General features: G+C 43.3%; 1 protein-coding gene across 16 annotated transcripts in view; it reads right to left on the bottom strand.

The window, feature by feature from the left end:
* The window catches only part of nav1b (neuron navigator 1b), a 93,173-nt gene that overhangs the window by 57,446 nt on the left and 19,980 nt on the right, over positions 1 to 15,747 (bottom strand). For 15 of the 16 annotated variants that reach the window (XM_032513045.1, XM_032513046.1, XM_032513047.1 and 12 more), the window contains exons 2-3: positions 756 to 1,567; positions 493 to 581 (exon numbers count right to left, since the gene is read on the bottom strand). In XM_032513045.1, the coding sequence (XP_032368936.1) occupies positions 493 to 581; positions 756 to 1,540 (874 nt within the window). In that variant the 5' untranslated portion in view covers positions 1,541 to 1,567. Of the gene's footprint in view, positions 1 to 492; positions 582 to 755; positions 1,568 to 15,747 lie in introns of those variants that run through there. The other variant, XM_032513048.1, reaches the window with a different exon arrangement.

Here is a 15,747-nt window from a genome sequence, read left to right as displayed (position 1 = left end):
GACGAATGTTCTTATTGTTGTTATTATTATTAGTGTTGTTATTTGGTTGTCTTTATACTGTCTTTTTTTAATCTATTTTATATTTATTTAGTCTAAGTAGTGGTTTCCATGCTTGTAAACCCTCGTTACACAAGCATGTCTGAGCAGACGACAATTTTTTATACATGTATTTTTTTGGGGGGGATTTTTTTGCCTCAATTGGATAGTTGACAGGAAAGAGATGACAGGAAACGGGGAGAGATGTGGGGAATCTGGTGTAATAAATGTCCCCAGTTGAACAAAAAACGGGGAGGTTGCCATCATTTGAATAATTTCTAGAAGAAGAATTTTCAGTATTTCACAACATCATTTTGAACATCTCCACTCAATCATCTTGTTACCCCTTTGGATGAGACCAGATGTGCAGGTTAGGAAGCAGTTGTTTGGAGCATCAGGTGTGTCTCTAATCCCCGAATGGAAATATCAGTGGGAGGAGATTAAACAGAGACTCACCTAGATCGTCACAGCAGACCTCCATGGAGTCAGAGGAACAATCACTGAGATCATCGAGGGAGGGATCTGTGTCCTCATGGACCTGGAACCTACAAGATAAGAAACACACAAATGACACATTAGATTTGTATGAAGTGCTACTAAAAGCGGAATATTTAAAAAAATAAGAGGCCTCATCAGATTTATCTAAATATAATAATAGGCAGTCTGTCTGCAATGCAGCTTATCTTCCCATCTTAAAAAAGGTGAAACACTGCCCTCACCTGAACCTGAAGGGAGCAACAGCGGCCATGTAGACTTTTCCTGGCTCATTCCCTTTGTGCCGCATGTTGAATGTGTGATGAGAAGACTTTGATTTGTTGTTGGCCACGTCTCTTTCTGAAGCTCCCAGGTGCTGGTTGGAAATGTTCCTCACCTTTTTTTCGGTGTCGCCCATTCCAGCTAAGGAAACGCCAGGCACCTCATTCCCATTTGCACCTTTAGTATAAAAGATCCGCCCTCTTCCGTAGCCCAAATGGGCATTAGCAGAGAGCCGGCACAAGGCGGCATCCTCCTGTGCGTTGTCCACACTCTTTAGGCGATATTTTCCAAAGGTCCAGTTTTTGTTGGTGGTTCGTCTTAACTGGAGGTCTCGCAAAGCCTTCTGGTTCAGTGTGCTGGCGCGGAGGTCCAGCGTGTCTTTCGAGCGTCGGACGTCCCTCTTCGGTATCTGAGGGCTGTTGTACGCCGAGCACGTTCCGTCAGTTCGTTCTGTAGCTGCTGGGCTTCTATGAGAAATCATTCCAGATTTTTGCTGCAGCAGGTGGTTCTTCAAAGCTGCACCCCTCATCAGCTCTGCAGGACCCGAGGAAACAGAAGACGGAGAACAGGAAGGTCGTCGTTTGGCGGCGTGCTGATACTGCAGTGTGGGATTGGGGGGCCCGCCGTAGTGTTGTTTGGGATCCATCTTGGGGAGAGGCATCATGCTTCGAGGTAAAGGCAGACTCGACATGACACCTGCGTCACTCTGATTCTGAGATATGACTTTGATATTCACTCCACCGCTCATGGCTGGGGACAGTCACCAGACTGAGATCTAGAAAATAAAACAGAACAAACTCTTAGAATACACATTTCTTATGCCTCAAATGTGATATGTAACTGTAATAGCCGGCAGCTTCAGAGAAATTGCACTATTGCAGTTTCACATATACAACTCAAAGTAAGAACATGAAAAAGCAAACCTAGCAGAACAGAACCACAGCTATAATATTCATAGTAGTCTATGGGCAACATCCTGAAATACACAAAACAATGACAGAGACGTGCTTGTTTAAAAGGTTTTAATAGGACTCAAAGAATATCATCAAAAACAGGCATAAATGTTAGAAACGGGTACCTTTATGCTAAATGAAACTCCTCAACTTTATTAGATTGAACATGCTATCAACCCTCTTCATCAGGAAAATGGCTGACATCACAAAGGGCAAGGTTAGCCACGAAAGGGATGACTTAATGGTGATGTCATGGTCATGCAATGCAATCCAGTCAAATGCTTTCATCTCAACACTTCAGATGCGTTCTCCAAACAGAACATAATAACTAGCAGTTTTTTCATAGAAAAGAAAAGACAGACAGATGCACGAACATTCAACATTTTTAAACGGCTACTCATGAAGCCACCCGTCAGCCAGCTTAGTACAAAGACTGCAAACATCTAGCCTAGCTCTGTCCAAAAAGGAAACAGAATCCACCTACTGCCACCTCTAAAAGCTCACTAATTAACACGTTATATTTCCTTTGTTTAATCTTTCTCTGCTGGTTTGCACTCTTTGTACGACGCTTAGATTTTGGCGACTGGCAGTAGCTTCATTTTTCTCTCTCTAACTTTTGTCAAGAAAAGCAAATAAGTAACTTTTCCACCAAAAAGCGTGATGGCCAACATGCCTGCATCATTGTTTGGAGTTTGGAGTTACCCCTCCATACTATGAAATTAACCCGACTGGTATTCAATAATGGGCTGATTCAAAAAAGTATTTGAAAATATAATGTGGAATTTAAAAAAGGCAAATACGTTGGTTAAATGAAGATTGTGGCGTGCATGTCTCTATACAAAACCCTGGTTAGTGGGAGGTTGCTGACATCTATTTTAGCTGTGTATTGCATGATGGATAGCAAGCTTTCATTTTATATTAATATATTTAATATATATATATACACCGTAGAAAAATTGTGTTTAACAGCTGTGCATTCCAGGGCGTCTGCCTCACAGAGAGAAGCTTTCAAACCACAGAGGTACTGACTGAATGTGGATGGAAGCAAGTGGGAAAGAAGAAAGAGGAGATGATGGTTTGAGGGGAAGGACCATTTTACCATTATGTATCAGTTACAACATCAAAGCCACCTAAAGGTCTGAGAACCAGACTAATCACCACTTCAGATTCCTCAACTGGGAGAAGCATTGAGATCAAGAAAGGGAGAAAAAAAAACCTCTGCTGTCGAATGCTGTTTAGTTGCAACAGCAAAGCAGCTGATCTCAGGCAAAAGAAAAAAAAACAAGGTTAAAGAAGGATTAAAAGAAACCAAATCTTATCAGGAAGATTTAATTTTAAATCACGTATTTAAAATAAGATTACAAATAATCAAACAGCACAACACAAAATCAAAGCATCAGTTGCATCTAAAGGAGACACCATATGTTTCAACAGCTTTTCCTAATGTATTCCTTGTCCTCTTGCCACAAACCTCCAGTGTGAGACGTGCTGTGAAAGCCAGTGGCGGGCTGACACCACTTGGCACATGCAGCAGGAGAACGGCTCCTTTCAGGCCATGCCAACACCGGCTTCCCCCCCCCCCCTGCAGACACTACCTCTCCTCCTAACACACTAGGCTGGGGGCTCTGTCAGTGCAAGATGACCATGATTCAAAGCAGGGCCAGCGAACCTGCGCCTGTCTTTGCCTGTTCCTGTGAGGCTTGTTACTGTGTGGCTAGGGCCTGTGGTAGCAATAGATAAGTCTAATCTGACAATAAATGTGCCAATAACTTAAAAATAATGCAGCAGAGTTTTGAGGACAGATTGCGCAATCTTAGGGGGAAAAGCGACCACAGATCACCTTCCTCATTAACCCTTTCACTTCTGAATCAGACTGTTTGAAAGCCCCTTTTGATGACAAATGATGCCGCATCCCAGCTGGAGATGATTGGCAGACATAAGATTAGATTAGATTATACTTTATTTATCCCACGACGGGGAAATTCTGTCGTTTACAGTACAGCATAGCAGCACAGCAAAAACAAAACAATAACACACAAACAAGTAAGCACGAAGAAATACAGGCAAGAAATACAGGCAAGAAATACGGCAAAAATATACAATAAAATTGGTAGACTGAGTAAGTAATGCCGTCAAACAAAAGGAATTTTAAGTGCGGTTGCCATGATAAGAGAAACAATATTGCGGTGTAAGTGACGTTAAAAATTAAGTTGAATGTGTAATTAGAGCAAGAAGCAAGAGTCGGTAGCATAATTTAAATTTTTATTAACCTGAGCCATAAAATATTGAAAGAAGTACTTGTAATAAAATAATAAATACCAATATTAAAGATAAACAGAAATGTGTGTATGTAGATGGGAGAAAAACAGGAACAGAAACTACAACACTATCAGGTAGTGCAGGTGTTTGTAGAGTCTGACAGCGGCCGGATGAAGGACCTGCGGTACCTCTCCTCTTACACCGTGGGTGTATCAGTCTGCTGCTGAAGAGCTGCTCAGGGACCCCACAGTGTCATGTAGGGGTGAGAGGTGTGTCCATGTGGATGTCGCTTGGCTAACACCTCCTCTCCCCTACTTTCTCTATGGGTCCAGAGGACAGTCCAGGACAGAGCTCGCTCTCCTGATCAGTCTATTGGATTCTTCTCCTGTCCCGTCCGAGCTGCCCCCCCTCCGCAGACCACAGCGTAAGGATGGCAGAGGCCACCACAGAGTCATAGAGGTCCTGAGGAAGTCCTACACACTCCAAAGGACCTGAGTCTCCTCAGCAGATGGAGGCGACTCTGGCCCTTCTTGTAGAGTGCTTGGGTGTTATCAGTCCAGTTCAGTTTATTGTTTGGTGAACACCCAGGAATTTGTAGCTCTCCACACTACATCAATGTCCAATCCCTGGATGCTCACCGGTGAGAAAGGGGATGTTTTCCTTCTGAAGTCGACCACCATCTCCTTTGTCTTGCTGGTGTTAAGCTGAAGCTGGTTGAGCTCACACCAGATGACAAAGTCCTTGATAACCGACCTGTATTCCAGATCGTTCCCCTCAGAGACACAACCCTCGGGTCCACCTTCAAGTAAGCTTTGTCCCCCGTCCTCTCCTTTGAAACCGGACTCCCCCTCCGTCACCGGCTCCCTGCTTCTAGCGTTTGGCCTTCGCCTTTGGAAGGATCTCGTCATCGCGACTTCCATCCTCGGGTGTGCCTTTGCTTGAGGGTGCTTCACCTCGGCGTTGGAGCACGAGGTAGCGGCTCTGCTTGCTCAGAGCAGATGGAGCAGCCATAGAGGCTGAAGGGCTTGGGTTTGCCTGGAACAGCGAGGTTCGGGATTTGAATAGGTTTCGAGAGAGAGTGCCACCGACCCTCCGGCCTGCTGCCACCCCCTGCGTCTTTGGCTTGCCCATTTTGCGCTGCCCTGCGCCATGTCTTGCCATGTCATCACAACCACTTGGCTCATAACAGGTGAAACTTCTTCTCAGCATCATTGGAGTCAGCCGGTTTGTTCATAGACCCTGCTTGCGAAGCTGATGAAACTGGTACCCTGACCGTCAGCTAACCCACGCCCGGTACACCTTTCAGTTCACCCCTCGGTGTGGTCTGGGGCACTGCAGACCTGTGGCCCTCTTAACTTCCATGCCAACCCTTTGCCATCTGCTTGCCGTTGCCTTTGTGCTATCCGTCTTTCCATCTTGAAATCTCCTTCTCTTCCTTTTACACTATTTTCCAGCATGCCTCCTGCATAGACCATATAAAAAGCATCAGCACAGAGAAACAGCTCCGTATCAAACCCTTTTTCCTCTGCACAACATACGTAAAATGCTTCCTCTAGGCAAATCTTGGAACCTTCCTTTTCCCTCTGTCTCCCTTTTCTCCCCCTTTCCTCCGACAGCCTGCTGCAGTTGCCTGTTGCAGGGCTGCCCAGGCACTCCCTTTCTTTCCTTTCCTTCCGTCCTCCTTTCCTCCATTTTCTCCACACTCTCCCCCTTCGCGCACCTCCTGCCGCTGAGCGCGCGGCAGCGGAATGACAGCGGCAGTAACATCGCCCTCCTCCCCCTGCTTCCTTCTGCCTCCTCTCGCCTCCGACAGCCTCCCATCCTCCCTCCCTTGTTTTTTTTTTTTTTCCTTCATTTAAAAGAGTGCTTCTGTGTCTCACAGAATATGTGAAAAGCAACAGAGTGTGATTAGAAACGATCATCTCTGGTTTTAAACCAGGCACCTTCCTTGCTCACACACGTTTTCCCCACCACTCCTCTGTTTCCTTTGTCTTCCCCTCCCCCCCATCACCTCCAGTGTCCCTGTTATACACCAGGATGCATGATTTGAAATGTTGAGGTGGAACGTGTTATTAATTTAATGGATACTCAACAGACAACAGACCATATTATAATTATCATCACTATCAAAACCCACACAATGCATCAACTGGAGCACCCAGATTCTTTTGATCCTGTCTGAGCTTCTAATCAGTTCCAGATTACAGATGATAAATCATATGCTAAATAAGCATGGTGTTCCCTGCAATAAATGGACAACTGCATCTTGTCAAATAAACAGGAGGACATGATTGTTGAAGGATAATAACTTATGTATGTACATAGTTAAAAAAAACAAAAAAAACATTGTTGATGTTTAATTCCAACAGTTGAACTGACAAAAATAATTGGTACCTTTTTGTCCACTGTTTGAAATGTTAAAAAAAAAAAGAAAAAAAAAAAGTGTACTAGCCAATGATGATTTCACTTCTGCAGACAGAGAGCACAGATGTGCCAGTGAAAGGAGAAACACACCCAAAACCACACTTTTGTAAATTATCTGGAGCTCGTGAGCATAAGACACATGTACACACGCGATAAAAAATCCAGTCACATTGTTTGTAGGCATGATTTCTTTGCTAACATATGATGCATCTTTTTAAGTCATTCCACACTGCTGTCTCAGGAGGATGGAGAGGCTTGCATGAGCACTGCTCCTGGGAAACCACCCTCCTCATTGCCTGTTGGTCATTTGCTCCAGACTTCTACAACCAAAACAACAAGACATTTACGTTTTCCATAAACTACTGTGCTACAACCCCTCATGTTGTTTAGCTCATCGAATGAAACACAGGTATCTTCTATTATCTGAATCCATGTTGGTGAACGGGTATTTTTTTTTTTATTAGGTGCATAGTTGCTCTTTTCAACCATGGGCGAATACAACCATGCTCTCAGTGGGTGTGATATGACCTGTAGCTAAAATGCCCGAGGGGGGGAAACTCACCACACACACACAGCTTTTTTTGGGGTTTCAGGGCACCTGGGGCGCTCATGGACCGTGAGGGTGTCTGATCTGGCAATTAGTTTCTGGAAACAATGTCACGTCTTGTTCCTCCACATCACGAGTTCCAAGGCTTCCCTGCAGACTCCAGAACCCACCGCGCTGTGACCTTACTACTCCCATGATCATTGAAAAGCTATTATTTTTTTTTTTGTTTTGGAGAGTTGGAATTTCTTATGAATCATAAGATCACAAATCCGACGAATGCCAATTTACTGCAAGCCTTTGATGTTTTTCCTGAACATCCATCCATAAATCAGACGGAAACAAATCAACAACGTTCTATCAGGAGTTCATCAACAACTCATGATCCTGTTGACTTTGATGAACCTGTGAGTTTTTCTCTAGCGCCACCATAAGGCTAACTTTTCTGTGAAATCATTTATTTTTTATTTTTTGTGAAAGGTCTTGACAAGTATGGGATGACTTGACATACAATTATTACCCATATTATTGTCCCCAAAGTATAATGGCAAAAACTTTGTAATCCCCTAACTTTTTCTTTCTTTGCCTCCATGAGGCTGATATTTATGGTTTTGGTGAAATGTCCTGACAACTTTTGGACAGACTCTGCAAATAAAAAAAATTTAGAAACTAGGAATCGTCACCACTTCTCAGGAGAGAGAAGGTGAGTTGCATCTTTCATTTGGTCTCTTCACATCTGGGTCTGATTCTTCCTTTCCAACTGGCCATCTGAGTAATTATGTGTGTGTGTGTGTTGTGTGTGTGTGGTGTGTTGTGTGTGTGTGTGTGTTGTGTGTGTGTGTGTGTGTGTGTGTTGTGGGTGGTGTGGGGGTGTGTGTGTGTGTGTGTGTGTGTGTTGGTATGACAGCACAGTTACACACTGTCTATTATACATTTCCCTGGACAGCACTGCATCATTTAGGGCTCCTCAGCTGCTGTAAGCAATGGATTCAGAACCTCCACATGTTGCCAAAGGGGAAAACAGCAGAGTAAATGTGCAGCAGTCAAAGCAGAATTAGTATGTTGAAGCATGATGTTAAAGACACATGTAAAGTTTGTGTTTGTGCATGGTGTTAAAGTCCTGTGTTTATTATTGTACAGTACAAAACCCTTAAATAGAAATCTAATAGAATCTTTGTGCTTGCTGTATGGGAGCAGCCTAAGGGATGAAGACGGACCTGATCACTTTTGAGGGTTTTCTTCATGGTGCTGAGCAAATATCCTATTCATGATGATTCAAGCTGCTGGAATGGATCAAAAAGGAAAACTATCTTGTATAACATTTGCCAGAGGTGATTAATTTTGCTGTTTTTGTATATGTTGGAGCGTGAGTCTCCCCACTGTGTAACTTTAATCTTTTTTACCAGAGATCCTAACAGAGCTCAAGTTTTCTTCATTAAAACAACCTTCTTTTTTTTTTAATCTTCCAGCTAACTTGTAGTCGTGCTGGATGACAGCTTACAAAACACATCTCTGCTCTATGGTCAAAAACAGAATTGAAGTGCCCCTCAGTCTGTATGTTTGTACAGAGGGGACAAGAGGAAATCCCAGACAGGAGTGAAAGCCGATCCTCCCATCAAACCACTCAATCTTGCAGTCCTGCATCTGTCCACATCAGCTGAGTGTGGACAGATGCAGGACACTCAGCTGAGTGTGGACAGACCTCTCAGTCTCTTCTCTCCCTGATGAGGCTGGCTGGAGGCTCTCGACCCTTCAATGTCATTAAAATAATTAAGGAGACAGACGGTTTAGAATAGCCCATTGCAATTACATAAGTCATTTCTAACAATTCTGCATGTTAGGTATCGAGTGACAATACATCTATATACTCTATGTTGGCCAAAATGACTCGCAAAGTAATGAGGCTAGCATTTAGGTTTGGCCTTTTTTGTGATTACCAATGACCAAAACAACTGTAGAATGTTCTGTTGAACGCTGTTTCACAGCTTTACTAGGTTGTTTTAAAGGTTTGACGTACCGTTTGACCGTGATGGCTGTTTAAAAACCACAAGACCGTCCATAAAAGGCACAGTTGTGATTTTAAACAGTTATGTTTGTGAAAATAAGCAAGTTAAGTTTAGGCAACAAAAATATTTATGGGTACTTCAGACGTAGGTCCGTAAAAGTCAGTACATTCAAAAAACGATGACCGTTGATTTTTGGTTTCAGTCCAGACCCACGACCCCCAACCTGCCTCCTTACGCCGAGTTTGGTGCGGTTTATACTTCGTCTCATTACTTCCCTCGGTTTGCTCCCGTGATAATTGCTACACCACTGGAGGGCGGCGCTTAACAACAAATCTAAATATTGGTTGTTGTAATCTGCTTGCACAATACCTATATGGTCGTTTTCTGGTCAGAAAGGTCTGTTTTGAACACACTAATGCTGCTGCCATTTAATTCTTCATTAATGCATTTCATTTATTTAGCTTGAGGTTTGGAAAGAACTTCCCACGTGATTACGCACATTTCAACACGATGAGGCTTCTTGGTTAAAATATCTACCAATGTCTTAATGTGAACTCAACAAAAAAAATGTTTGAAGGTCCCTGACATGGTGCTTTTTGGATGCTTTTATTTAGACTCTTTCCCAAAATTCAGCCTTGGTGCAGAATTACAGCCACTAGAGCCGTCCCACAATGAGCTTTTCTAAGGAGGGGAAAGGGGGGGAGCGGGTGGAGGTGGGGGGTGTGGCCTTGACCAACTGCCACTTTGCTCGTTTGAAAGCCATAATGTCTCTCTCTCATGGGTGGGCCAAATCTCTGTTGTAGTCAAAGCGAAGAAAGGAGAGGTAACCTTATGGAGGTCATAAGGGGCAAGATTCCAGATCCCCATCTGAGCTTTCATTTTCAGAGGCAGAGCAGGTACCCAGGCTCGTTTACACCTATCACCATTTCTAGCCACTAGGGGACCATAGGCAGGCAGGGGGAAACTCATTAATGTTTAAAAACCTCATAATGCAAAATTTTCATGCCCAGGGACCTTTAAGCTGTTTTGTGGTCACAGCTCCATTGCCCATAGTCATATTGTCTGCCACATCACTTATTCACAGCAGTCTTTAATTATGAAATCTTTTCTCATTTTAACTAATTGATTGAATTGTTGTGGTTGTTCAGCTATGGAAATTGCCTTCACTCAGCGAGAGTTCCTTAATAATGAATATTGACCAGCAAATTAGTGTGTGTGTTTTTTTTTTTTTTTAAACATACGTCAGTTTGTATGTCGTCTCTAAGCAACATGAGTGTGGGAGTACAGAGTTGTTGCAGGCATCAAACAAACACAACACTGACAGAAATTACGTAAATATAATTACACGTGCACCAGAGACACAACAACGTTGAGGAAACAGCGCGATGTGATTTGAGAAGGTTCTCTCCGCCAAGAATCTGTTTTCCCACATGCACATAAAGTAAGAAGTGAATTACTTCAGAAATCCTGATGCACATAACATTGAACATACAGTAAAAAGCTTCGGTTGCGAGTTGGCAGCTCTGGTGAGAACAACTGTCACGCCTGAACAGAGTCCAGTATCAACACTCACCATATTAATGCTTGGGGTGTTACAGGATGCAATATAATACAATTGGAAACAAAACTGGGTTTTGCATAATTAACTGGCTGAACTTGCTGAACTAGTGAAAAAATGAGCTTCTTTTGTTTTAAAGATTTAGTAACTCGTTCTGATACTACAAGTATTCGGTAGGAGAGAGGGTCAATTCAATTGTTTGTCGATATGGTGATTAAATTATTGGCGCCCTGCTTTTTTTACGATCCTGGATGATATCAGATATCACCCGGTTTAAATCAGCATCAGAGTTTCTGCTCATTGGTAACAGACACTTTAATAATAATTTATGGTCTTTTCTTTGTTTATTTGACGAATGTTCTTATTGTTGTTATATTATTAGTGTTGTTATTTGGTTGTCTTTTACTTTCTTTTTTTAATCTATTTTAATATTTATTAGTCTAAGTAGTGGTTTCCATGCTTGTAACCCTCGTTACACAAGCATGTCTGAGCAGACGACAATTTTTATACATTTATTTTTTTGGGGGGATTTTTTTGCCTCAATTGGATTTGACAGGAAAAGATGACAGGAAACGGGAGAGATGTGGGGAATCTGGTGTAATAAATGTCCCCTTTGAACAAAAAACGGGGAGGTTGCCATCATTTGAATAATTTCTAGAAAAGAATTTTCAGTATTCACAACACATTTTGAACATCTCCACTCAATCATCTTGTTACCCCTTGGATGAGACCAGATGTCAGTTAGGAAGCATTGTTTGGAGCACAGGTGTGTCTCTAATCCCCGAATGGAATATCATGGGAGAGATTAACGAGACTCACCTAGATCGTCACAGCAGACCTCCATGAGTCAGAGGAACAATCACTGAGATCATCGAGGGAGGATCTGTGTCCTCATGGACCTGGAACCTACAAGATAAAACACACAATGACACATTAGATTTGTATGAAGTGCTACTAAAAGCGGAATATTTAAAAATAAGAGGCCTCATCAGATTTTCTAAATATAATAATAGGCAGTCTTGTCTGCAATGCAGCTTATCTTCCCATCTTAAAAAAGGTGAAACACTGCCCTCACCTGAACCTGAAGGGAGCACACACGCGCCATGTAGACTTTTCCTGGCTCATTCCCTTTGTCCGCATGTTGAATGTGTGATGAGAAACTTTGATTTGTTGTTGGCCACGTCTCTTTCTGAAGCTCCCAGGTGCTGGTTGGAAATGTTCTCACCTTTTTTTCGGTGTCGCCCATTCCGCTAAGGAACGCCAGGCACCTCATTCCCATTTGCCCCTTTAGTATAAAATCCGCCCTCTTCGTAGCCCAAATGGCATTACAAGAGCCGGCACAAGGCGGCATCCTCCTGTGCGTTGTCCACACTCTTTAGGCGATATTTTCCAAAGGTCCAGTTTTTGTTGGTTTTCGTCTTAACTGGAGTCTCGCAAACCTTCTGGTTCAGTGTTGCGGCGCGGAGGTCCAGCGTGTCTTTCGAGCGTCGGACGTCCCTCTTCGGTATCTGAGGGCTGTTGTACGCCGAGCACGTTCCGTCAGTTCGTTCTGTAGCTGCTGGGCTTCTATAGAAAATCATTCCAGATTTTTGCTGCAGCAGGTGGTTCTTCAAAGCTGCACCCCTCATCAGCTCTGCAGGACCCAGAAGACAGAAGACGGAAACAGGAATCGTCGTTTGGCGCGTGCTGTACTGCTTGTGGGTTGGGGGGGCCCGCCGTAGTGTTGTTTGGGATCCATCTTGGGGAGAGGCATCATGCTTCGAGGTAAAGGCAGACTCGACATGACACCTGCTTCACTCTGATTCTGAGATATGACTTTGATATTCACCCACCGCTCATGGCTGGGACAGTCACCAACTGAGATCTAGAAAAAAACAAACAAACTCTTAGAATACACATTTCTTATGCCTCAAATGTGATATGTAACTGTAATAGCCGCAGCTTCAGAGAAATTGCACTATTGCAGTTTCACATATACACACTCAAAGTAAGAACATGAAAAGCAAACCAGCAAACAGACCACAGCTATAATATTCATAGTAGTCTATGGGCAACATCCTGAAATACACAAAACAATGACAGAGACGTGCTTGTTTAAAGGTTTTAATGGACTCAAGAATCATCAAAACAGGCATATGTTAGAAACGGTACCTTTATGCTAAATGAAACTCTCAACTTTATTAGATTGAACATGCATCAACCTCTTCATCAGGAAAATGGCTGACTCACAAAGGGCAAGGTTAGCCACGAAGGGATGACTTATGGTGATGTCATGGTCATGCAATGCAATCCAGTCAGCTTCATCTCAACCTCTCGATGCGTTCTCCAAACAACACTAAAACTAGCAGTTTTTTCATAGAAAGAAAGACAGACAGATGCACGAACATTCAACATTTTTAAACGCTACTCTAGCCACCCTCAGCCCTCTTAGTACAAAACTGCAAACATCTAGCCTAGCTCTGTCCAAAAAGGAAAAGATCCACCTACTGCCACCTCTAAAGCTCACTATAACACGTTATATTTCCTTTGTTTATCTTTCTCTGCTGTTTTGCACCTTTGTACACGCTTAGATTTTGGCGCTGGCAGTAGCTCTCATTTTTCTCCTCTCTAACTTTTGTCAAGAAAAGCAAATAGTAACTTTTCCACCAAAAAGCGTGATGGCCAACATGCCTGCATCATTGTTTGGAGTTTGGAGTTACCCCTCCAACTAGTGATTAACCCGTGGTATTCAATAATGGGCTGATTCAAAAAAGTATTGAAAATATATGTGGAATTTAAAAAAGGCAAATACGTTGGTTAAATGAAGATGGGGGCGTGCATGTCTCATACAAAAACCCTGGTTAGTGGGGGTTGCTGACATCTATTTTAGCTGTGTATTGCATGATGGTAGAACAGCTTTCATTTTATTAATATATTTATATATATATATACACCGTAGAAAAATTTGTTTAACGCTGTGCATTCCAGGGCGTCTGCCTCACAGAGAGAAGCTTTCAAACCACAGAGGTACTGACTGAATGTGGATGGAAGCAAGTGGGAAAGAAGAAGAGGAGATGGGTTTGAGGGAAGGACCATTTACCATATGTATCAGTTACAACATCAAAGCCACCTAAAGGTCTGAGAACCAGACTAAATCACCACTTCAGATTCCTCAACTGGAGAAGCATTGAGATCAAGAAGGGAGAAAAAAAAAACCTCTGCTGTCGAATGCTGTTTAGTTGCAACACGCAAAGCGCTGATCCCGGCAAAAGAAAAAAAAACAGTTAAAGAAGGATAAAAGAAACCAAATCTTATCAGGAAGATTTAATTTTAAATCACGTATTTAAAATAAGATTACAAATAATCAAACGCACAACACAAAATCAAAGCATCAGTTGCATCTAAGAGGACACAATATTTTCAACAGCTTTTCCTTGTATTCCTTGCCTCTTGCCACAAACCTCCAGTGTGAGACGTGCTGTGAAAGCCAGTGGCGGGCTGACACCACTTGGCACATGCAGCAGAGAACGGCTCCTTCAGGCCATGCCAACACCGGCTTCCCCCCCCCCCCCTGCAGACACTACCTCTCCTCCTAACACACTAGGCTGGGGGCTCTGTCAGTGCAAGATGACCATGATCAAAGCAGGCCAGCGAACCTGCGCCTGTCTTTGCCTGTTCCTGTAGGCTTGTTACTGTGTGGCTAGGGCCTTTGGTAGCAATAGATAAGTCTAATCTGACATAAATGTGCCAATAACTTAAAAATATGCAGCAGAGTTTTGAGGACGATTGCCAATCTTAGGGGAAAAGCGACCACAGATCACCTTCCTCATTAACCCTTTCACTTCTGAATCAGACTGTTTGAAAGCCCCTTTTGATGACAAATGATGCCGCATCCCAGCTGGATGATTGGCAGACATAAGATTAGATTAGTTATACTTTATTTATCCCACGACGGGAAATTCTGTCGTCGTTACAGTAGCAGCATAGCAGCAACAGCAAAAAACAAAACCTACACACAACAAGTAACCGAAGAAAATACAAGGCAAAATACAAGGCAAGAAATCAGGCAAGAATAGACAATGAAAATATGGTAGACTGAGTAAGTAAAATGCCGTCAAACAAAAGGAATTTTAAAGTGCGGTTGCCATGATAAGAGAAACAATATTGCGGTGTAAGTGACTTAAAAATTAAGTTGAATGTGTAATTAGAGCAAGAAGCAAGAGTCGTTAGCATATTTAAATTTATTAACCTAGACCATAAATTTGAAAAGTAAGTACTTGTAATAAAATAATATAATACCAATATTAAAGATAAACAGAAAGTGTGTTGATGTAGATGGAGAAAAACAGGAACAGAAACTACAACACTATCAGGTAGTGCAGGTGTTTGTAGAGTCTGACAGCGGCCGGGATGAAGGACCTGCGGTACCTCTCCTCTTACACCGTGGTGTATCAGTCTGCTGCTGAAGGAGCTCTCAGTCAGGGACCCCACAGTGTCATGTAGGGGGTGAGGAGGTTGTCCATGATGGATGTCAGCTTGGCTAATCCTCCTCTCCCCTACTTTCTCTATGGGTCCAGAGGACAGTCCAGGACAGAGCTCGCTCTCCTGATCAGTCTATTGATTCTTCTCCTGTCCCGGTCCAGCTGCCCCCCCTCCAGCAGACCACAGCGTAGAGGATGGCAGAGGCCACCACAGAGTCATGAAGGTCCTGAGAGAGTACCTACACACTCCAAAGGACCTGAGTCTCCTCAGCAGATGGAGCGACTCTGGCCCTTCTTAGAGTGCTTGGGTGTTATCAGTCCAGTTCAGTTTATTGTTTAGGTGAACACCCAGGAATTTGTAGCTCTCCACACACATGTCCTCCCTGGATGCTCACCGTGAGAAAGGGGATGTTTTCCTTCTGATAGTCGACCACCATCTCCTTTGTCTTGCTGGTGTTAAGCTGAAGCTGGTTGAGCTCACCACCAGATGACAAAGTCCTTGATAACCGACCTGTATTCCAGATCTTCCCTCAGAGACACAACCAACAACGGCTGTGTCATCAGAGAACTTCTGGATGTGGCAGTGGGTGGTGTTTTGTGTGTGAAGTCCGAGGTGTAGAGGGTGAAAGGAAGGGGAGACACCGTACCCTGAGGGGCACCTGTGCTCGTGCACCACGTCAGACTTCCAATCCCGCTGGTAACAAACTGCAGGGGTCCAGCTGTGTTGCCCCCAGGTCCAGTGAAACGCGGT

The sequence above is a fragment of the Etheostoma spectabile genome, chromosome 4, assembly GCF_008692095.1.
Source record: "Etheostoma spectabile isolate EspeVRDwgs_2016 chromosome 4, UIUC_Espe_1.0, whole genome shotgun sequence".
Lineage (NCBI taxonomy): Eukaryota > Metazoa > Chordata > Actinopteri > Perciformes > Percidae > Etheostoma > Etheostoma spectabile.
The sequence above is the reverse complement of the archived record's forward strand: the minus strand, read 5'-3'. Positions and strand labels throughout refer to the sequence as shown.